The following is a 24,186-nucleotide window of genomic DNA, read 5'->3' on the forward strand; positions in this document are numbered from 1 at the left end:
CTCCTGCCCTCCCTCCTTCCTTCCATGCCTTTTGTTGAGTGTTTTATCAGAGCAACAAGGAAGGCAAGCTATCCCACTACAGCTTTGCTTAGCTGAGCTCCCACCTCAGTCACCCTCTGCCTTCCCCCTCCCAAGGCTGCCTGGGACTGTTTTCCTGGGGCATCATGCTCACTCCTGTTCTCTCTGTGGATGCTCATTGTCACTGTCAGCTGCTTTGAGGCAAGCTGAAGACAGTCTCCCGCCCTAGCAGAATGGCGCTCCCAGAAGATAAGATGAATGTCTGCAGGCCACAGGGCTGAGATGCTCCAGAGGAAGTTGAGAGAAGGAAGAAGGAATAAACACCCATCACATTAATAAGAGTTTTGGAGAAAAGAGGAGCTGAAGCCAGGAGTCTCCAGATGGTGTTTAGTGAAATGACAGTTTGATGCTTAAGAGGAAAAATGGAACTGTGCTATGCTGGGAGCTTGGCTCTTATAAGGTGGGGTGGAGGATGTGGGCACAAGCAGCCTGCTGTGAGGCCTGTGCTCACACAGGCTGACCAGATCTTGTACCAGGTACCAGGAAAGAAGGCAAGTTACTTCCAGGGTATCCGCTCATGGCTCTCTTCAAAGCCTAACTGGTCTCAGGGGTTCAGGTTCCCACCTATAAATCCCAATGGCCACAGCTTTTGAGAACTGGCCAGGCTAGCCCTTGTACCGATGCTTAGATCACACAATCCAGGCAAAGGCTCAGGTGGAGGGGCACGGTTCAACTCTAGTAATCTTCGGTATACATCGCATACTCTGAACATGGGGAACAGGGTGGCATATCCAGCTGACTTCAGATAGAGAAAGCTTTGCCAAAAAGGGTGACATTGGGCTGCAAAGAAGCCTGGACTAGTGAGGGGTGCCAGGGAATAGATGGAGCAAGGTAGAGATTGCGAGCAGGTGCTAAGGTCACGGCATGAGTTGGTGAGGACATAAAGCAAGGTCTCAGCTGGTCTGAGAGGAGGTGTCTGGGGTCTGCAGGGCTTTGAGGTAAGGAGACCAAGAGGGCAGGAAGCCATCTCTGAGATACAGAGGAACTTGGCTCTGCTCGTCTGGGGTCTTCGCTAGGAAGAACTCTGGGCTGAGCTAGAAGAAAGGCAGGGCTTTGTTATTGCCGAGGACTCACACCCTTGGGATTATTGCTCATCAGAGTTCAGCCCATTGTGGAGCAGACTGGAGCCAGTAGAGGCCTATGGAGCCCGTGGGGAGCAGGGGTGGAGTGGAGAGAATGCGTGACAGGAGTCAGGAAGCTCCAGGCTTCACAATCCATTCTGTTTCTATTTCCCCCCAAGTCACACAGCTGCCAGGGTTCAGACAATGCTGTGATTAGCATTTTAATACATTTCAGAGGACCTTGTCCAAACTGCTTTGGGAATCAGAAATCAAGAGTTTATCTTTGCCTGACTCTACAGAGTCACAGTCTCCTTCAGTTCCTAGGGAGGCCAAGGAAGAGCATATGTGCATGCACATGTTTTGTGTGTGTGTGTGTGTGTATGTGTGTGTGTATACATGTGGGTGTGTACGTCATAGCAGCAGCAAAGTATATATGTATATATATATATATATATATATACATATATGTATATAATTGTGTGTATATGCAAGTCATGTTCTCAGGTGTATGTACTCAGAGTGGGTTGCAAAAGTACACTAGCTGTGATCTGCATGCATGTGCACTCATGCACGCACAAACACCCCCCTCCCCCCACTTTACACAATCACGCATGTTTACATGTGGCTTTGCAAATGCAGCTTCATTCAAGGCCATTTACATGGTAGAGGAGAGCTTCACACCGTTAGGAAGGAGGTCAGTGCTGAGTGACTCATAATGTCCGGCATCTGGGCCTCAGGTTATAGGAAATGCATTTCCAGTGCAGCTGCCTGCTGGACCTGATCCACACTTCAAACAATACAGCCTAACAGGATTTTGGCCATGCATCATTCCATTTGCACTCCCTCAAACAGTGTTGGCATCCTGGGATGCCCTGGCAGAGTTTTTATAGCTCCAGGTGGACTGGAGGGAGCTCTTAGTGGGTTAAAGAAGAGGGAGGCTCACAAAGCCAGAACTTTCTCAGGATGTATATATATATATATGGTGTGTTGCCCACTTTCTTTCGATCTGCCTTCCAAGACCCCTTTCAAGTTAGCCTAATCTAGTCTAGCCGTACATTACAATTGTCAAGCATGTCCATCAGCTGTTCCACTCCCTTCCAGTTGGCTTCTGCTGCTCATGTTACGTTCCCGGGACCCACAGAAGTAACATTCAGTCCAAAGCACCATTTCCAGAAAGCGTCTTTCCAGCTCAAGTACTAGGGGACCGTTGCTTTCCTTCTGTGGAACCTGTGCTTTGCAAGACCGAGTCAGCTCTTAAGGAGTGGGGCAACCCTTCTGGCTCAATTAGAAACTCCAGGTCTGAAGCCCACTCCGGAGCAGCTCACTTCATGGGCACTGTTGTGGAAGGGTTCCCTTCCTGTATTCATATGGAGTCCCCAGGGCAGCTCTCTACTCAGCCTAGGAACACAGACAGTGATATGGAGCTAGAAAGGTATGTCCCCTGTGAAGGAGGCCTAGGAAGTAGCTAGTGGTTCTTTGTACATTTGTTTAATATAAATAAACACATACCCTCTATTTATCTCTGGCTGTTAGTAAATTCTTGAGTTATTATTAATTAAATAAATTACTAGGGAAGTTCTCATACCAGTAGAGCCACTATGTTAGATCAGCTTGTTTTCAGAGATTTCCTGTTGGCAGGACTCAAAGCCCACACCTGCAGCCGGCCCAGGCACTGGATTTAACTAAATGCAGTCGATAATTAGATCAGTTAACCTTGCAAATTAAAACAAGCACATCACATTAGTTCAGTTTGTCCTAAAAGAAAATATGAAGTTCTCCCAGATAAATCATTTACTAAGAAGAGAGGAAAATAGCACAAGCTGTTGTTCCCAAAACTTGGGGGCAGGAGCAAATGGGGCTCAAATAGGGGTCAGGCTGTAGCTTTGCCTTCACAGATTGGTCCCCTGGACACCTCCTAATGTCATCAGCTGTATCTCTGACTCTCAGGCTAGAGTACATTGCAACATGGGGACTCACACCTACCAGGGACAGATTTCTTGGGTTGTGGCCTGTTTAGTTTGGACACTTTGAGTTTCTTTTGTCTGACAGATGCTAAATACTAAGGAGCTGTTTGAAGTCTATGAGTTTGACACTTACTAAGACAAGGTTGAGGATAATTTGGAATTTAAGAGAAATTGACCATTGAAAAGTCCATAGTGTTCTCTCTCTCTCTCTCTCTTTCTCTCTCTCTCTTTCTCTCTCTCTCTCTCTCTCTCTCTCTCTCTCTCTCTCTCTCTCTCTCTCTCTCTCTCTCTCTCTCTCTCTCTCTCTCTCTCTCTCTCTCTCTCACACACACACACACACACACATGCACACAAAACATAATACTCCTTTTGAGAAGTGTTTCATAGAGCTCAGGCTGGCTTTGAACTCATTATGTAGCTGATGATGATCTTGAATTTGTGATCTTCCTGATTCCACCCCCTTAATTCTAAGAGTATAGGTATGTGGCACCACATCAATTTTGTTCTGGGGATCAAATTCAGAATCTGTGCATGCTAGATAGGTACTCTACTAACTGAGCTACACTCTACTAACTGAGCTACACTCCCAGCTCTAGCATACAAAACACTGATCACCAAGTGAGTGTAGACAAAATGACCATTTTTCCAAATATGTCTAAGAAAATAATGTTTTTTTTTGTTTAATTGCCTGGGGTGCTAAAGATTAACCTTGGGCTCCACATATGTATACCAGGCAAATACTCTATCATTGAGCCACATCTCCAGAATTTTCATGGGCTTTTATTTTGAGATAGGGTCTCAGTAAGTTACCTAGGATGACCTTAATGTCCTTTGTATTCCAAGTAGGCTTTGAATTTGTGATCCTCCTGCCTCAGTTTCCCAAGTAGCTGAAATTACAGAAGCCTGCCCTCACCATGCTCAACGGAGAATAGTGTTTTCAAGTACTGTACTTGTGCTATGTGATGGCATTACTGTGCTAATTACACATGCTTTGTATCTGTTCTTTAAAGCGGGCTTGGCAGGACATTAACTTGGAAGCTCTGTTGGACTGTCTACTCCGAAGTAATAAAACTGATCAGAGCACACCCCTTAATATGGATGCTAATGGAGCTTGTATCCTACCCACTCTTGTAAATTCCAGTGGGTTACCTCAGTCTGTCAATCATGAATAAAGGTCTGACTACAGAGCCAGTCAAGATGCTGCAACTCAACAGAGCTGTGGCCAATTGTCTGCATTTCCACAGCTGGATTCAAAATGGGAGCAGGCGGGTGATGCTGAGGTTCCTTCCAACTCTAATTTTCAGAGCTTCTATGATTCATGGGAGAGAAATAATGGCAGAGAAGCATTTTAGTCATGGCATTGAGCTTTTATATCCCAAAAGGAAGAAGCAAGGTTTTCTGATGGGTTGAACATAGAATGGCAACAACATCCAGTATTTCTAAGGCTGAAGGACCAGGGAGGATACAAGGAAGACATTTACAGTGCAGGAGTCCAGGCTAGGCCTATATTCTGCATTTCTGTGTATGAAAGAGTCTCCCTTTTCTCTCTTATTACAAATCAGTGTCAAAGAAACTCCATGAATAACGATACGATAGCTAGGACCTGGGGCAGTTCTATGTGGATGGTCCTATTGTACAGATTTTCCTCTGCAGGTGGGCATAGCTTTCCATGGGTCAAAGGAGTGCAACATCCCCCAACAGCTTCAGAGGTTCAGGGAGAGCCACATTTTCTTTCTACCTCCTACTAGCAGGATCTTCTGAGAATCAAGGGATGTGTTTTTTTCCAGGTACATACTCAGTATCACCCTCGTGTGCCTCAGGACTGCCAATTCTGCCTTGGGAAGAGAAACTGAGGTGAGCCACTCACAGTGCCCGACTTCTGTTTCTGATGACCCTCCACCACCAGGCTTTCACATCAGGTCTTCATCTGCAAAGGCTACACGGTGGTGAAGTGGTCATTTTCCTAGGTGGGACACCTCTGCTGTACCCAAGCACCTAAAAGAAAGGAACTATATTCCTCACTGGGTGGCAATCCCCTCCTGAATTATAAAGCCACCCCAGCCCCTTTCTGAGTAAACGTGTTACAACCTCACCTTCTTTCTCCTTGCCTTTGTTCATGTTGTCATCTCTTGGGCATGCTATCTCCAGGTTCTCTTGTCCACCCACAGCCCTCCCATCCCTGAAAGGCTGCCCCATTGTGTCCGGCCACAGTGATTTGCCGAAGAGACTCAATGAATAGTCACTGCCTCTCAGCACTCCTGAACCATGTGAGCTCTGAATTGCAGCCTGAGTCTCAATCCATTGTCCTCTAATTGCTTGGCATGTACACCTTTCCTTTTCTGCAGAAGGGTAGCCCCAAGGGGAGGCGGGGGTCCTTGCCCTCTCCTGCTTCCATCTGCCAAACAGCACCCAGCGCAGGGCCACGCTCCTGGTGGGTGCTCAGGAAACACTTACTGAATTGAATTAAAAACCTTCTCGCAGGCCCTGAGCAGTTCCAGCTGTCGGGTGCCAGCTGTCAGGGCTGCTGGGAGAGGCTGAATGCATATTCATCTCAGATGCTCTGTCTCCCTGTCTTGAAGGGCCTGCTGGTTCCTTCCAACCATTCAGAGGACTGGAAATGCTCCTGGTTCTGTAGTCTCCGGGCTCCCTTTACTCCTTTGCTGGTGTAAAGTTTGTGAACCAGAGGTGGAGATAAAAATGGGCATTTCTCACACAGGGATCACTCATTTCATTAGGACAAAAACCTAACTAACAACTCTCCTGAGGTACAAATAAAACGGTTCTGCAAACATAGCCAAGCCTCAGAATAATCAGGAGGGTGCAGCCATATTCCTGGGCACTCGTGTCACCCTATCTATTCTATGGGTGTGGCTTGAAGGTTTTCTTTGTGACCACCCTGGGCTGGGTTGTATGGTTGGGAGTTTCTGGCTATATCATCAAGGGAAATGGGAGCAGAGGTGCGTCAAAAAAGATCAAGGGAATAGAATATCAACAGGTCAGTGGGCACCTCCCCTGTGTGTAACAGGTGTTTAGGGATTTATATGCACTGTGTCATATTCTCCATGGGTTGTCGTTGTACAAACACACCACTGGCTTTGAGAAGTGAAATGACTATCGCCAAAGTGATGGAGCTGGTGTTGGAAGGCATATTGTGTGAGTATGGCCCCTAAGCCTGCTCAGTTAGCAGGGGTTTGTTTTATTGACACGTAGGGTTTGAGTGTCCTCTTAGAAAGAGGCAATTAGTAGGACTGGATTGGAAGATTTTATCAGTTCTGATATTGTGGGGCTTGACAACGGGAAAGCAAGGGGAATCTTTGGGACCTTCGATTAGAGTCACACTTATTCCTTACATTGTCCTCTGTGACCTGTTCTTGGGTCAGTTAGACCTCTTGTAGGGATAGGTGAGTGGCCCTTGTGCACAGTGCTAACGGGAGTCAGAGTCCCTGTCCATGGTGCTGATTTCCCCAGAGGAGGGCATGCGCGATCACTGTCCATGGTGCTGACCCAATCTGAGGGTGGTCCGAGTGGATCTTGTCCACGGTACTGACCTACATCAGAGGGTGACCCACCAGTCTTGTCCATGGTGCTGACTAACGTCAGTTGGTGAGAGTGGGTCTTATCCAGGGTGCTGACCTAAGTCAGAGGATGGCCCGGGTTCGTTTTGTCTATGGTGTTGACTGAGTCTCAAGAGACGTCTTAAGGAATAGAGAGCAGAGCAGGTCTGCCTCCCTGGCTCACCTCAGTCTGGCCAGGGTAAGGCTAGCGAGTTCGTGGTCTGAACTCAGGACTCATGTAGTTTGTGAGTGGAGTTGCAATATTGTTCTACCCAGCTTGCTCTTCTGTAACCTCTGCCCATCTCTACTAGTCTGGGGGCAACGTTTACTGGTCCCTGCCCATAATGTCCACTCCTGTTTCCTTTATAAACATAAGCACTTATGATCATGGCTTTGTGACATGACCCTGGTTATTGAGGCATATATAGATGTCTACTGGGCAGGGAACCCCAGGGAGGCTTCTTGCATTTCTGATAAGGGATGGAGGCAGCAGTCTCTTCTTTTTTTTCTGGTAGATACAATGCACCAAGCCAGAAAAATCACTGTTTAACAACAAGAGACGAAACTTATCCTGACATCGTTATACAAATGAACCAACAGCAGAGTCTGTGTTATGGATACCTGTGTGGTCTGCATGGTGGTACTGTCTTTGGCATTGTGCAGTTCTGGCTTTTCAATGGTATTGGTGCCCTGGCTAGACCTATGCTTAACCATATAGCCTTGGGAAAGCCTCTTCTCTTTTTTCTCTTATGAACAGCAGTACTGATGGAGCTATTTGAAGAGAACATGGAACATACTGAGCTCTCAGTGAATGGTGGTTCTTACCATGGCTGCAGAGACAAGATTCCATACCTGTTCTCCTATTTGAGAGTGTTTTGCCAGCCTTCAGGCAGCAGAAGCAGACAGAACCCTGCCCAGAATCTTTGCTATTCTCACCTCATTGACAGTGGCCTTACTCACAGATGCCAGCACTTGCATGTCTGAACTACAGGTCTCCCCTAGACAAGGATATCATTTTGTCACCACACCTCTGGTTAGGCTTGGAACTGTCACATGCCTTCATGGTTATTAATTCCTTAGGGATTTTGTTCCAATGTGGAAGGTACAGTTTGAGTGTCATGAGTCAGGCATGTGAAGTATGACCCAAGACTCTTCTAACAAAGCTCTAGCAATGCTATTGCAGTGATCTTGCAGTCTGATCTCCATTATTTAGTCTGGGACATTCAAACAACAGGGAGCTTTATACGGGTGACAATGGCCTGAGAGTGTTCCATAAATGATACCAGGAGTATGAAATGAGGTTCTGAAGCTCTGTGGGGATTCTGGCATTCAGTCAGGGGGTTTCAGAATGTTTCTGTGTGTATTAGATGTGGGAGACTTTCTGAACCTGAAGCCACAGTATGTATAGGATCTTGGACAGCTCACTTGCCTGGAGATGATGGGCACTCACTGACTGTAAGGGACTGGAGATTCTAAAGAGTGCAGTATAAGAAACGCCCTTCACTCTCTAAACACCTTTTTATTCTCAGTCCTGGTAGGAGGAAAGTTCAGATTTCCATCCCCCAATACTTTATATATGTGTTTTGCTAACTCCTATGGTTTTGATGTTGAATGTCCATAAAGGTCCTCAAGTTAGCACAATGTGGAAGTGGAGTCTTTAAGGGTGGGGCCTATGGGAGGTCTTTAGAAAATCAGGAATTATGCCCCCTTTAAGGGACTGTATTGTCTAAGATCTCTCCTTCCTTTTTGCCCTCATCTGCTGTTGATCTATGTGGCTCTGTTTCTTTATGACAGGTTGCTTTGCTGTGAATCCAGAAGCAACAGGCCAATTGACAATAGGTAGAAGATCCCAAGTATCATATTTTATTGTAGTGATGGAAAGCTAACTAACATACCACCCTTCCAATTCCTCCTGTCTTACAAACCCATCAGAATTCTGCTCTCCCCATCCATGGACAATTTCTGGTTATGATGGCTCACTGCCATTATTTTTCTCTGGAAAAAAAAAAACCACATAAAACAGGTCAAATAGTCCAAGTTGCATATTTGAACCATTTTATACTTTTATTATCCTCTATTTCAAATTTGAATTAAGAATCACAGATTGCACTACTGCAAAGAACTCTGGAGGTCATCCACACTCACATCATTGTTTTGTCACTAATAACTAGACTTGAGATATTTATAGCGATTCTCAGCATATAAAGGGCTCACACACGTGACTTCATTATAGAAAATAGGAAACTCAGACTCAAGTCATCCAGAAGGATGGCATCTTCACAGGCTGTTGATATCTCAAGGGAGGAGTGGGTGCTTGACTTCATTTTGCCTCCTCTCTTCTGGACACAGAATTAGGTACAAGGCTCTGGGTCAAGCTCTTGTGCCACCATGAGAGAAAGCTACCTTTCCGGCACCCCCTGGTGGTTGCCTGAGGGCATATCATAAATGCATTTGATCCTGATAGGTTTTTACACCACAATAGACTTGGAGGCCCTAGAAAGACCTCGTCCCATTAAACACTAGTGCTTTTCTTGCTACACCTATTTTCATGAGGACTTTGATAAAGAACAATATTACTTTTTGCCACCACCACCTGGGGTTGCTTATCTTTGATGGTTCAAGGCAGCACACAGTTCTGGAACCCCACTGGTCCAAAACACAGAGGAATCTTGTCCTCTGTTCACCCACACAAATGCTCTCTAAAAGAAATGAACCCCCAGTCCTAAAGCACATCCAGCCAGAAGTAGCAGCTCATAGAGAAATCCTGTGTCTTGGGCTTGATTTCTGATCAAAGGTTGAGAAACCCTTTAATAGTTTTGCCAAGACTCATGCAGGCACAGGCTCTGTGGCAACCTTAGGCTCCCTCTCCTGAGGACTCACACCTCACATCACACACACCCACCACTCACACCCTCACCAGTTGTGGCTCCTGGGGTCAATGCTTCTTCCTTATATCCTTTCTTCCCTGCACTCAACACCACAAAGCCAGGGTTGTTTTCTTTCCAAGCCTGCCTAACAGGGAAATCTAAGCTGGAAACCTTCTAGGGTGACTGTATGTGATAAGGGGGCTTATGAGGACTGACCTGGTTGTGTGTCCTTATGAGATGCCATGGTCAGAAAGGACACTGTGCAGAGAGAGAAGCTGCCTTTCATAGATCCCCATGTCTTCTTCTGAACCGGTCAAGGCAAGCACTGGTGACTGGGTCTCTAGATGTGAAATGTGATGTTAACAGGGGACTTTGGGACTAACAAGCAGTGCTGGACGACTCTGGGGACTACAAATATCGCATAGACAGAGTCTGCACAGAGAACACATGTCAGACTTAGGCCTTGAGGGTGAATGGGAGTTTTCCAGAAAAGGACAACTGAAATAGAAAACAGAGACCCTTGAAGGAAGATGATGAGTATGTAAGGGCATTGGGGGTCTGGGGAATCCAGGAAAGGATTGGCCTTTGGCTGGGTTTTCTGAGGGACAGAAAGCAAAGGTGATGAAAGCTTTGTCTCACAGGGCACAGGGATTACCTTGATTATCCTATAGAGAAGGTACCAGCAGGGCAAGGGTCTGGAAGTGAATGGCTACCACTGGGGATGATATTCCTCAGGGCAGCCTGATTATCTTTCTGGTACCACCAGACAGTTCCCATTACAGCCACATTATAAACATCTCCAGCCAAGCACAGTCTTACTAATTTTGCTCTGTTTTAAACATGGGACAAGATATCTGTGCTGTATCACTATAGGCCAGTGCTGCTGCAAATGGCAACATACCTCTCTGGACTCTTCAGAATGAGCAGAGTGCAGAGGTGGGAGGCCGTAGACCACCCTCATGGGTGAGCCTTTGAGGTTTGGGTTCTCGATCCACTTCTGTCATGAGAAAATTCTCAGCTCATGCCATACAGATTGTTGGTTCCATGTGAGTCAAAGTGGAGAGCAGAGCTTTCCCACTCACCCCTTTCTTCTGTCTTCTTAAACAATGTGTGGAATGCTGGCTCTCTTATTATTAGAAACATGAAGAATATCAGAATTAGAAGGGATTCCAGAGGCAAACAACCTAGAAGGTGGTTCTGGGGAGGATCTTAGATGAGCAGGAGTCACATGGATTGTTTTGACAGCTGTACATAAACCTAGATCCCCAGGCCACATCCATTACCACATGCCTTCTTGAGTCCAGGCCCATGGTTAAAGGGCACAGGTGTTTTCTGACTCATAGAGAATCTTAGCATCCACAGCACGTAGCCAGGCCTGGACTTGGCTTTGGACGTCTCTGGGTCCACATTCATTTGTGTGATAAGCTTATGTGAACTTTGAAAGCCAGTGTATACAGGGCAGCGAAGCAATGCCACATCTAGGAGGAAGGTGCATGAACAAAGCCCTGAGGTGGGGAGGACTCAAGCTCTTTCTACAGGAGGGGCAAGCAGGGTCTGCAATGGCAGTAGTGGTACATAGGGCTGGATGAAGAAAGGCAAACCGCGTGTGCTGTAGGTCCAGCTGACAATGTCTCTGCATAGAAAGTCCCTTGACTCTCCTCCTGAGGCTCTAGAACTCCCTTCATGTAGGTATTGCCTTCTGGATAATGGGATCAGATTTGTGTCACATAGCAAAGGGATGCTGGGCTGCACATAAGCCTGACACGTGGGCTTTCTGTTGGGTTGGGAGAGGGTCTCCCAAAGGAAGAGGGAGGTGCCCCATGGATGAGCTTAGGAGGTCTGGGTTTTCATTACTTCTCTGTCATGAGCAAATTCTCAGGTCATGTCACTCAGATCATTTGATTCATGTCAGTCAAAGGAGAGAGCAAGCTGGGAATGGTCTTGGGCTGAGTCTTACCTGAAGGCTACAACATGAAGTAGGCATCACCAGCTTTGCACCCAGAGGTAGGAGATGGACTTGGCTGTTCCAGCTGTTCACTACAACCTCCAGCTCCTCTCATCATGAGGACCATTGGACTTGTCCTCAAAGTGAATGAGAACCAGGCACTAAGAGGGAAGGCTCAGCCTCTGAGCTTGTTGTCTTTCCTGTCTTCTACACCACCTTTGGCCCTTCAACAGTTTCTCTTCCTTGGCACAGATAACATTTGGGGAGCCAGACCATCACTGGGGAGACTGCCACGTGCATTTCAGAATATATAGACTAATCCCTGGCTACTCCTCACAGACGCCAGGAGCATCTTCAGACAATGCCCAATGTTCTTTGGGTACTAAATTGTACACCTAAGGGCTGCCATCTAAAGGACAGATGGAAAATTCTCTTTAAGGGCTATAGGAAGGAAAAATGATATGTCACTCATCTCCCCCCACAGAAGAACAGGCCTCACTGAAGATCTTTTTTCCTTCTGCCATGGAATACTCAAAGGTAGTACGTTGTTCAATATCACAGATTAAACTGTGCTTGTGCCAGAAAGAATGAAGTCTTACCTGCGAGTAAGAATGTGTTGGAAACAGGTTCTTTACAGAGAACCCAGGAAATGTCCTTGGGATGGGCCATGATCTGATGTGACTGGTATCTTTAGAAGTGAAACACGTGTGTACAGAAATAGTGGACCAAGGACTATAAGACAAAGCCACAGACAGAACACCTGTAGCCAACCAGAGACCCAGATCTAGAAGCTAGAAGAGAGGCGTAGGAGACATTGCCCTTAAGCCCTCAGGAGGAACCAACCCTACAGGCATCTTGGTTTGTGAATCAAGAACCAAGATACATTTTTGTGGCTAAAGCCTCCAGTGGGTGGTGTTTTGTCATCTTGTCCCTAAAGTATCACACTCAGCCAGAAGGACAGCAGGAGGAGCACGTGAGTCTGGCTGTGACACTACTGTCTCAAACAGAGACGCAGAAGGTGGCAGAGACTGTGGGAGAAGACACAGGTCGTGGCAGGATGCAGATTCACTATACAGAGACATACCCGACACTTCTTGCAAGACAGACAAGTAGAAATATATCATATTTCTAAACCGAAATGCTTTGATTATGCCGATCACCAGGAGTTGTAAAACTACCTCGGAGAATTCACAGCCTCTGAGCATGCTAACTCTTCCCTTCATAAATTCGTCTCTAGTTTCTGTTATCATATCACTCTCTCTGGGGACCCCAGGCTTGTCATCATTTGCCCTTTATAATTTATTCATCTTCTTGCCTGTATCCTTTCTACTTATCATTCATCTTTACAGTTGTACATAAAATTAGATGGATCCTTCAATGGCAGGGCAGTTTGAGAGGGAGAGGGGCCTCATTAGGGAAGCCCCCTTGAAGGCTGGTGGAGGTCCCACTAGAGCCTTTTACATGTGCCAAGATGGAGTAAGTAAAAGGAGCCATGAGGTAAGGAGGGGAGGGAGAAAAGACACTGAGGGGACAGGAAAAATGAGGGGGTGGAAATGAAAGGCAAAAAGAGAATATTCAGAAGGTAGAACAGGAGGAAACAGGTCAAAAGATGTGAGAAAAAAATTAAATGAAATCAAGAGCAAGGGAGATCCGAGGGAGACACTAGAAGGGACAGGAGTGCAAAGGCCCCACCCAAACCTTATATTTGGTCAATTTTCCATCTTACTAGCCTTCTAAACAAACTCATAGAAGGTCATCCTAATTTGCCATGAAGATGACAAGCCCTACACCACAATGATCTGAGTTGGGGAGTGTGGATGGCGGGGACATTGCCTGTCTCCCATGTGTCTTCAGGTGGTGGGTGGGAGGCAACAGCACATGTTAGTTGCCCAGCGAGGTTACAAAAGCCCGTCTTTAACTAGCAGATTGGCATTTCGATGTTTACAAAGAAGCAGCAGCTCGCTTCCAGCATGCCAGCTCCCCACCACACAGCTTCCTCCTCATTGCCTTCAGGCCTCCTGCTAACTGGACTCAGTCCCCAACTTTTCCCAGCTTTGGCCAAGAAACTTTCTGCTGTTGAAGAAGTAATTCTGGCCACCTCTCATCACTTTCTCTGCATTTCCCTAGTCAGAGCTTCGTCCCCTAGGCCCCATATTCCTAACTTTGGAAACAGATGGGTTCTCCCTGGAAGACAATCCCCTGCAAAGCCCCAAAGGCTGGAGCAGCTGGGACTCTGCAGTGGGGCTGTATTTTAAGGCATGCAGTTCTTCCACAAGGCCTCCTGTGCACTCCCAGATTCTGCTCAGCTCTCAGAGATGGTACGGGGCATGAGCACCTCTCTTTCAGGTGGGCTTTCTGGTCCGACTTCTGCCCTCCTGGGCATGCATAGCGTTAGGCTGTTTCTTGGTCCTCTAACATAGTCATATGACTCTAGACTTTCTCCCTACCTGCTCATATCCTGAAGGAAACCTGAAATCCACCCATAGCCATTTTTGTCACTTTGAAAGTTCTAAAGCAATTGACAGCACTATCAGAAGGGAGGAACTTCGATGGTAGTGGGAGATCTAGAACTATTTATCAACTTTGTGATCAAGATCATTGTGTCTTTCATTCGGGATGGCTTTGAAAAGAATCGGAGGCAAGAGAGGTGACATGCAGCATCATGCTTATCATATAATACTTAGCAAGTATTCACTGTGAATGTTAAGTAGTTGACTACACAGGCCGCTACATCTTAACCTCTATGGTCTCTCATTATTGGTTATGTTTATGTGTGTGGCTTCTGTCCCCAGATTGATGGGCAACTCCAAGAGGGAAGGGGATGCATTGGAAATGCTTTCTGATGGGTTGAGAAGCCACAGTCTATGATTGCATTGTAAACATGGAAGGGCTTGGTCTTCAGAAGGCCAGCCAGCCAGCCAGGAAAGAATGAAGAGAGATGGGAGAGAGAAGAGAGAAGAGAGAAGAGAGAAGAGAGAAGAGAGGAGAGAAGAGAGAAGAGAGAAGAGAGAAGAGAGAGAGAGAGAGAGAGAGAGAGAGAGAGAGAGAGAGAGAGAGAGAGAGAGGGAGAGAGAGAGAGACAGAGAGAGAGAGAGAGAAAGAGAGGGAGAGAGAGAGACAGACAGATAGACAGAGAGAGACAGAGAGAGAGAGAGAGAGAGAGAGAGAGAGAGAGAGAGAGAGAGAGAGAGAGAGAGAGAGAGAGAGAGAGAGAGAGAGATCATAAAGTGCATTATGTTGACTTTCTGGCAGGAGGCCCTATTCCCAGGGACCATGATGAGGCTTCATGGTTTGGTAATCCCACTCTACTGAAATCATGGCACATTCAAGAATAATAATCCATTTGTGACACTGGTCGAGGGGATGACTCCATCATCTCTCAAAACAGTTTCAATTAGACCGATTTCCAGGGCAGTTGGCCTCTGATTCAGAAGAACACTCAATGGGGACTTGTTCCCTAAAATTCTAGTTATCCCAAGAGAAACTTGAGCTTCCTTGTTCTCCTGGATGAAGGCGAGCGAGGAGGGGCTCTGGTCCAGCTGCTGCCACTGTGCCGCTGTTGCTGGCTGTAGCGGTGTGTGCATGTGCCCTTATGTGCCTTTGTGTACAACAATGGGTTATTTTTTTCTAGCTGTGAGGGGACGCTGGCTTTGTAACTTGCTGGGAGGCAGAATGTGTTGCCTGTACCAGCTTTCCCTCCTATCTCTCCTCAGTAAGAAAGTAGAGGGCTGGTTTTAATGGATTGATTTTAATGGATTTTGAAGTCTGGAAAAGTGCCTAAATCACTGAGGTTACCAGTTCTCCAGGTTCTTTTTTCAATTTCATTCTCCTTAGTCAGATAGGGAGGGTGCTCACTGGGGTACCTAACATGACCAGCCCAGACAAGAAGAGGTTTCTCCTGTGCCTCGCTACCAGCCACACAGGCATAGGTAGGCTCAGTGTCCACAGTCAGGAACACATGATTTGGTTGAAGAACATTTTGCTTGGACCTACCTCTCCCTGCATTTACTGGTGCCATGCTTCCTCTGATCTCCAAGGAGAAAACCAGCTCACAATAATAATGGCAGTTCTGCTTTTCCCGATCAAAATGACTCCACTTTAGAGCATAATTTTACCTGGTCATTTTGTTTTTCCATTTGTCTGCACTCGAGTTTGTGTGGGGACAGTGTGTTCTCAGAACCTGTAGCTGCTACTCTATTTCCGCCCTCCTCTCCCCCTCGTCATGTGTCTCTCCGTGTGAGCTCCTCCTGCCTAGAGAATTGTATGACGAGGTTTGTGAGCTTGAGTCTTCTCTGGAATCTTTGGAAGAAAGGATGGCATTCCCAGCATCAAAGGAAACCCTGGGTTGTTTCTGACTCCCACCAGAGGCATCTACTTTCACCCCATCTCTGCCAAGTATATTCATGGTTCTTTTTGCCTTTTTCTCCCAGGCTTGCCCAACTTGTCTTTGTGATTTCAGAAAAATGCCACTGGATCTCCCAGTATGAAGGATTAGCGCAGATTATGGGGAATGGTGTTAATTATCGGCGGAAGGGGGGCTGGTGCCTCGCTCCAACGTGCTCCTGATTTCCCCTGGGCCTTTCTGCCTGGTAATAAGCCTTCTTTAATCTGGCAGGCCCCTTGGTGAAATCAGCACCACGGACAGTGATATTGATTGCTTCTGAGAAACCATCACAGCTGCTCAACCAAATTACCTTTGATATGTGACCTTTAATGTAATTACTGCAACATCAAAGTATTTCTATAAATTATTAAAGAACTAATACACTTCATCATTTAGCTATTCTATTATATGTAAAATAAACAACCATGAGTTAAGGTTAGATCTGGAACAATCCACAGTCGTTTTTTCCTTTTTCAAAAATCCTAACCCTCCTCCCACCATCTCTCTTTCTGTTTCCCCATCTGATTCCGGCTTCTAGCCATTATGAAACTCCACAGCAATCTCTCTCAAGCTGATGGAGGGCCTCCAATAACAATGTGGTATTTTCTATTCCATTTGGGTGGCTCTCAAATATCTATCACCCCCCCCAAACAAAGTGCCATAAACACTTTATTAATCAGTACAACCCTTCTGAGAAACCTTTGACTATCTTACAATATGGCTTGATGCGTCACGCATAACGTGGAGCACATTTCTGCCATCCCACAGAGAGCATCCAGAAAGTATTACTATAATATATGTGCATGTAGTCGCGCCACTAAAAAAACCAACTGGGAACGGCCACCCTGCCAAAGCCCCGCTCCACACAAAATCTGTGAGCGCCTGCATTTCCATACATTTGCATCCGCGGCTATGTTATTAAGATGACTCAGCCCCGTGCTTTGCAATCACAAATACCAAAATACAATACAAAGGCTGTCATAATGGAAGGAAGGGCCTGTGTAATCCCGCATTCTCGACCCTTAACTAAACCTTAACTAAAGACCTCTGAAGCAAGGTGGTGGGGGGGGGTCGGGTAGAGGTGGTTGCTGCTTCACTCGGGGGTGTACCATTTGCTCCTGTCTACCTGGTTAACCTTCCCTGCTGCAGGGCAGAAATGGAAACCTATGTTTACATATGGTTTACTTGGTCAGAATGTAAACACGCATGTCCTAAGCATAGGTGTGCAGGCATCGAGAACACACGTGCTTCCCAGCAGCGCCCACTGTATACGCCTGCCTATTTACAAATTCTTTAAGCTATGCCCACAAACACACATCTTTCCATTTATCTTTAGATGCTCAGCAGCTGTATATTTTCTAACCCTCCAACCCAATCTCTCTGAACCCACAGGAGAGACGGCGCAGACCCTTGACCCGAGGGACACTTCTTATTTTATGGTGATGAACTAGCCTCGATAATAGCCACGGCTGATATCACACCCAGTTAGGGGGGCCATAAATAATTCTCTTCTCCCCCGCGCAGAAGCTATAAACCAGGGCCAAGGCGCGATAGTTTATCAAAGACGAGGGCTGGCTCCTTAAATAAACCGCGGTGATCTCACTGGCGGCGGCGGGTAGCGCCCCTCCTATCGGGGCCGGGGGCTAGGGAGCCTATGTTGCCGGACCCCGGCGGGGCCCTGCTGGCTGCTCTTGGGAACGAGGCGAGCATCGGAGGCATCGCCCGACAGTGCGGGGCTCCAGGCCCGGGACATGCAGCGCCCCGCCCCGGGCCGTGTGCGCTTTAGCTGCGCCTGGGCTCCGGGCCACGGCCAAGATCCTCCCCCGTCGGGTCTGGACGGCCAGGAGCCGTAGCGACGGGCGCGTCCGAGCTCTGTAGCCACGGCCCCTGCACCCTCCCCGGGGCGCGAGCTCGGGGGCTCAGCGGGAGGCAGCCCGGGCCGCGGGGTCCCTGCTGTCCCCGCCCCGCGCGTCGCTGCCCGACCTCCCGAAGTCGCCCCCTGTCGGCGCGCGGCCGGCTGCGCCGCGGCCGGCGTCACTTACCCCGGGCAGGGTCTTCTGCTCGTGCAGCGCGCTCTGGGCCTTCAGCGCTGACTCACGCTCGCAGTAGGTGAGGAAAGCGCAGCCTGGGAGGGAAGCAAGCGGCGACAAGGGTCAGTGGGGGCGCCCCCAGCCAGGCCCGGCCCGCCGCCGCGCCCTGCCGCCCGCCCCACTCTCCCGCCCTCCTGCTCGTCACCGCTCTCCCCACCTCGCTCTTTCCTGGGCTCTCTCCTCGGAGCTTCCCTGCCCCTCGGTCTCCCGTCTGTCTGCTTCGCCTTCCTCCCGTGGCTTTTTCTATTTTGCTCCCTCCGCGGAGTCCTCCCCACTCCCCACGCCCCCCTTCTCTGCCCGTGGGTCTCTTCTTGTCCTTGCGCCCTAGTGCTTCAGGCGTCTCTGCCGTCTCCCCCACTCCCTGTCAGTGTTGTTTTTAATCAGTTTCAACGCAAGCCCCTACACCTCTCAGAAGAGGCAGTTTTCCCTTTCAGCTCCCCTGGCTCTCCTTGCCTGGGCTTCTTTCCTTGATCTGGTACCCCCAGGAATACAAGTGTCAGGGACCTTCCAGATAAAGGCCAGAGTAGGTCAGTTGTCTTAACCAAACGAATAGGGTTGTCATATGTCCTTTGTGTTCTGTGCCCCAATTCCTGCTGTCAAAGCTGGGTTGAGGGTCTTCACACACCTCCTAGTCTGAAGGGTTTCTTGGGCTATCAAGCCCACTGAGGCCTACCAGTGCTCTGCCTCTAACTCCTCGAGGACAGCTCTGCCTCATACCACCTCGCCTGCATCTTCTTCAATGAAAAGAACTGAGCATGCTCTCCAAAGTCCTGTCCACTTCTTCCTCTGAGCCGTGGTAACAACCCCACTACACGGCTTCGTGTCAGGGACTCTAGAGTGTTCCGTGCGGTGCGACCTGCTCACTGGAGGGCTCAGTGCCCATCTGTAGGCACCACGACCCAGGAACAGAATGTTTGGTGACTAGCTATAGGGACCTCTTCCTCTTGTCTGAGGGTATGAATGCAGCTTGGCTGACGTGCAACTCGAGCTGGAAGCCACAGTAAAACTGTAAAGGCTATCTTTGGCTAAAACAGGCTTGTCTGCCAAGCTATCCATGATTCTATCCTAGAGAAAGGTCCCCTACTTGCCTCCCTTAGTCCTTCTACTCCCCACCCATTTTTGTGACCAGTCTACTGTCACCATGGTTACTGCCCCCAACCCAGTCCTTTTCATGAATCTCCTTGAAGCAGTTTCTGACTGCTCCAGTCCCTGCATGGGCTACATCCATTCCTGACTGTTTATCCACGTGCCTTCTGGTTCTTCCAAGGCCATGGACTTCGTGAATGCCTACTCTGTGCTAGACTCAGGCTCTTTTCTCCGGAGGCTCTCCAGCTGGCAGTGGCTGTCTGGTACACACAACAGTTCTAGTCATTAGGCTTGTTGTGGCCACTTGATGCACAGAGTCCCCACAATGTCCTTTGCTGTGCGTTACTATCAAGCTTGTACCCACTAACCTCTGTCCCTCCCCTTCTGATGTAGAAATCCTGCTCCCTTGTCTTTGCCGGCTGGCGAGATGGCAGGAAGGGAACGTGTATGAAGAGGAAACAGAGATTTAAAAAAAAAAAAAAAAGGAAATAGATCTTGGGAGACAGAAGCTCCCGTTCCAGGGCTGGCTCTACCTCCTGCCAAGGAGTCTCCATGCCGTCCTCCCTCCTCTGGACCAGGCCCACACTGCCCCTCCTCCCCCCTCTCCCTCCTCTTCCCTCCTGGTCACTGGCAGACGGTTATTGATGGAGACACAGGCGACTGAAATGAATAGCGGTCAGAGGCCCTGTGACGTCGTCCCTCGTGCTGCCGCCTGCCTCTCCCAGGGGCGTCTTTCCTCCTGTTCCCTTGTCCCCTTGTTGGCCTTGTCTTCTGCCAGCTACAGAGAGGCAGCTAGCGGCTCGGCTGCATGCAGGCAAGCCAGCTAGGGACAAGGTCAGGGGTAGGTTTGGAGAGAAGGAGGAAGTGAGAGAAGGAGAAGCAGGAAGTGACCATACTGTTTTCACAGCCCAGAATAATAAAGTAAGGGTTCTGGAGGGGTAACCTGTTGCTTTTGTCCAGCTCTCACGATTCTCTTCCATTGTTTTCAAGAGACCCCAGAGCTCTGCCATGTACCCGGGTCTTTTAGGAACCCCCTCTCAGGACCAAGTGACCTTTTCCTGCCATTTCCACCTCTGAATTCAGGGCCTGCTCCTAGTTCTTCCCTTGGCTCCTTTACCCTTCCTGGCCTTCATGAGACATGTTCTGTCTTAGATCCTTTTTCTACAGTGACTACTTCCTCACCGCGCTCCTTCTACCAGCCTGGCCTGCTTCCTCCTGCATCTCCTTCAAGCATCTATCGGATATGGTCCCCTCCATCACTTCTCTCAGCCCATCCACTCACCACCATCCCAACCTCCAGCATACTCATCTCCCCTGACCTTTTGCCCTATTTCCTTTCCTATTTGTCACCCTGACATTAATATCCATTTGCTCATTGATTGGCAATCTCCTAATGCCCAGATGAGGGCAAGAATTCCATCTGGTTCTGTATCTGCTTGCTTCTCTTTGCTCAGAACAGGGCAGAGGTGCCTTACTTACTGAGAGCGCTGAATGCCCAAACTCTTTGGCTAACTTGTTGGAGGGCCATGGGCGGCAGTGATGGTGGGGTCAGCAGAGATTGTGTTCAGAAGCTGCCAAGAGCTACCTTAGGCCCCATGGATGACATAACTATGATGGGCTTCCTTTGTGGTGGCAGAGTCTGAGGTTGCTTGTGGTGGACACTGGGTGGGTCACTGCAGGTTGCCTTTTTCTTTCCCGTGGGCTTCCAGATCAGGCCTGACAGTACACTCATCCCTGTTGTACTGGCTGGTTTTGTGTGTCAACTTGACACAGGCTGGAGTTATCACAGAGAAGGGAGCTTCAGTTGGGGAAGTGCCTCCATGAGACCCAGCTGTGGGGCATTTTCTCAATGAGTGATCAAGAGGGTAGGGCCCCTTGTGGGTGGTGCCATCCCTGGGCTGGAAGTCTTGGGTTCTATAAGAGAGCAGGCTGAGCAAGCCAGGAAAAGTAAGCCAGTAAGGAACATCACTCCATGGCCTCTGCATCAGCTCCTGTTTCCTGACCTGCTTGAGTGCCAGTCCTGACTTCCTCTGGTGATCAACAGCAATGTGGAAGTAAGCTGAATAAACCCTTTCCTCCCTAACTTGCTTCTTGGTCATGATGTTTGTACAGGAATAGAAACCCTGACTAAGACACCTGTCTTTTGGAATTCCTTGAAAAAGCTAATGCACAGTTTGTTCAGAAAAGCCCTGTACCAAGCCCTAGCTCACTCAGGGCTTCCTTTGTCTGAGTCACAGGTTCCTAATCTATCTTATATCTAACCTGGGGACAGTAATCCCTCTTAGAAGCTTATAGGGAGATCCATTAACCAGTGGCTGTTAACCGAAGCTGAACCTGCTTTGGATACGTGTTCCCTCTTGTGATGCAGGAAGTGGGGAAGGGCAGAGCACGGTCCTTCATCCACTGTCACTCTTCCCCTTTGTGTGGAAGGTCCAGCTTCACACAGAAGCCTCTGGTCCTTCTCTAGCCATTTCCCAGCGGTTGGATTTGGACTCCACTTGGCAGCAGGATAGATTAGTCTGCTCACTCAAGACTTTTTGAGGAAGGCAGATATGGATAAGCTGCTCTTAATGCCAAATCCAGACTGCAAGGAAGGACTAACTTGTGCCCTGGCTGAGATGAGAGCAGAGCCCTAGAGATGGCAGCTTTGGTAGAGAGGAGGCTAGAGGAGGAGAGCTTGCCCTCACAGGATATGCTACCTAACCATGGGTTTGGGGTAGAGGCCAAGGTGGGATCCTAGGAGCCAAACCTTATCAGACACGGGCACAGATCACCTATGCGGGAACAGAGCAGAGGTACACACAGCTTCCACCTGAACAGCTACCTATTACAGCCCATTCTTCACTGCTGTACCTTGGGGTTCTGAGCTGTGAAGCTGGGGTAGCTTGAAGGACATACTTTCCAGTCTCAGCTTGGCAGCTACTAAGTCAGCCAAACTCACTGTTTTAGGCTGCATGGTGAATCCTTCAGAGCTCTCCCTGCAGAGGCCATATGTGAACTCACAGTGTGGGTGGCAAGCAGATCCTGTTGTGGAATAGTTATAACTGCACACGATGTGTGGGTCTAGTCACAGGGCTTCCTTGGGGGGCCTTAAAGGTTCTGAGAAGGGTGTGACCTCCCCGTGATGGGACCCAGGACATAAAGGTTCCTCCTGGCTGTCAAGCCCAGTCGTTCTCTCCAGGTTCCCATCCTACAAGTGTATGGTCTGGTATTTGTGCTTTGAGAGGAGAGAGTAACAGTCCATTGTGGCTGTTAGGAGTAGAGGAAAAACAAAACAAAAGAAAACAAAACAAAACCTGAAAACCTAAAAAATGTCCCCAAGGCAAGAGTATTTCTATTTTAAAACTGAATTCTCTACAGTAGTTAAAAAGGTAAAATCATCTTTAATGTACCAACACAGAAAGCAGCGTCATCAGAGAGGAGAAACAAATTGTATGATAATCGATGCCATGAGTACACAGTGGAGGCATATCCCACTCCTTCCGTATGCACTGTTGTCTGTATTTACAGGCAAAGTTACAGGGAGCTGAACACAGGAGCATGAGGTGCTGATGGGGGATGTATCCCTGTGGTGATTCTACACTTTTTGTTTGGCTTGACACATTTAGACTCAGACTGTATTCACAGATCACTTGCATAATTAACTTTCAAGAAAAAAAAACCAATCTGTGCGAAAAGAGGAGAGTGGAGTGAAAATAAGGTTGACGAGAGTAGGTAACACGGAATGCAGGACCCATAGTCTGTGCTGAGGAGACAGACACATTGCCAGGCATCAACTGGATTGCAAATCCAACCTGAGGACAATCCTCTGGTGGTGGGGCAGACACCCAGTGACCTCAGCGTCTCCTCTGTGCTAGAACTGGACAGTGTGGGCCTGAGCTTTGGAGCAGGCTCTCTGCCTGGCGAGCTGTAAGTAAGTGTAAGTAAGTTTGGTTCCCAGACCTGAGTGAGAGGGATTGGTGTTTGGAGAATGGAATCCAGGAATGGGGAGCCAGTTGTTCTGAGAGCATTGCCAGACTCTCTGGACTCTTGAGATCTTCCCAGGTGTGTGTGGCCCTGAAGGAAGAAACTATTCAAGTGGCCCAGGGAATCTCTGGGTGAGCCATGGCATCACCCCGAGCTCTCATTCTATCACCTTCCACCAGTTCATTGCTGCCCTTCTACCCTTCAAGGGTCACCACACTCTCTCTTCTCTCCTTAATAAAGCATTGGACTGAGCAGAATAGAGCCCCAGTTTGTTAGAGAGATAAGGAACTTTGGAAACCATCTGGCTGGAAGTGGGGACAATGAAATAACATAATTGGAGAGAAAATGAATACAGTACCCTGTCAGCAACTGATGACCTAGGCTCCTCCTCTTCCTCACAGCTGGAGGTGGCTCTCCTCTGCTGGCACACCCTGACCTGTCTCTGCCCTGGCACTCATCACTCTGCTGTGTGCTGAATACACTAGCCCAGGCTTGCTTGTCTTTATATAGCCACCTAACCTTTTCAGGCTGCCCATTTGTATTTACTCACCCTTCTATTTGCCAATTTCATGTCTTGTGTCTTTGAACAAACTACCATTCTGTGAGGGTGGAGACACCATCTTTATATCTCTTGGATTAGGTGGAAGGCTGACAGACCAAACGCATACAAAAAAAAAAAAAAAAAAAAAAAAAAAAAAAAAAAAAGAGGGGCAAGAGACCCATGACTGAGGCCGAAAGAGAGACTGGGAACCTTGGGGCATAAACACGGGAAGAGAGGGAGGAAGGCGGGCAGGAATAAAACAACACGGCCCAGGTACAAGAATCCAGCTGGGAAGAGACAGGCAGAATGGTGGTATAGAGGCGTGTGCAGGAGAAGCTGTGGGTCAAGGTGTCTACCTTTCTCTAACAGAGCAGCCTACTACCCACCATGAGATAAGGGGCATTGGTGGTGCCTAGAAAAGTGGGTGGAGCCCTCTCCCACGTGGTGGAAAAACAGAGTGCAGCAGAATTAATTGTACCGAGATGATGGCAGTAATTTACAAAGCCCCCGTGAGCCAGGATAAAAGGCCCTTGTCATTGTGAAGTGAAGGAAGAACAATTTCCTGCCCAACTCGAACAGGGCTGAAGCCTGGGGTGTAATCATCACAGAAGGAAAGGCTCCCGATGTGATGGGCTCTCCTTCCTCCCCCC

General features: G+C 48.3%; 1 protein-coding gene across 41 annotated transcripts in view; it reads right to left on the bottom strand.

The window, feature by feature from the left end:
* Celf4 (CUGBP Elav-like family member 4) overlaps positions 1 to 24,186 on the bottom strand; it is a 280,589-nt gene that overhangs the window by 185,810 nt on the left and 70,593 nt on the right. For 39 of the 41 annotated variants that reach the window (XM_031365182.1, XM_031365181.1, XM_031365163.1 and 36 more), the window contains exon 2: positions 17,896 to 17,978. In XM_031365182.1, coding sequence (XP_031221042.1) covers positions 17,896 to 17,978 — 83 coding nt within the window. Of the gene's footprint in view, positions 1 to 17,895; positions 17,979 to 18,100; positions 18,227 to 24,186 lie in introns of those variants that run through there. The other 2 variants (XM_031365197.1, XM_031365195.1) reach the window with 2 other exon arrangements.

The sequence above is a fragment of the Mastomys coucha genome, unplaced genomic scaffold (assembly GCF_008632895.1).
Source record: "Mastomys coucha isolate ucsf_1 unplaced genomic scaffold, UCSF_Mcou_1 pScaffold13, whole genome shotgun sequence".
Lineage (NCBI taxonomy): Eukaryota > Metazoa > Chordata > Mammalia > Rodentia > Muridae > Mastomys > Mastomys coucha.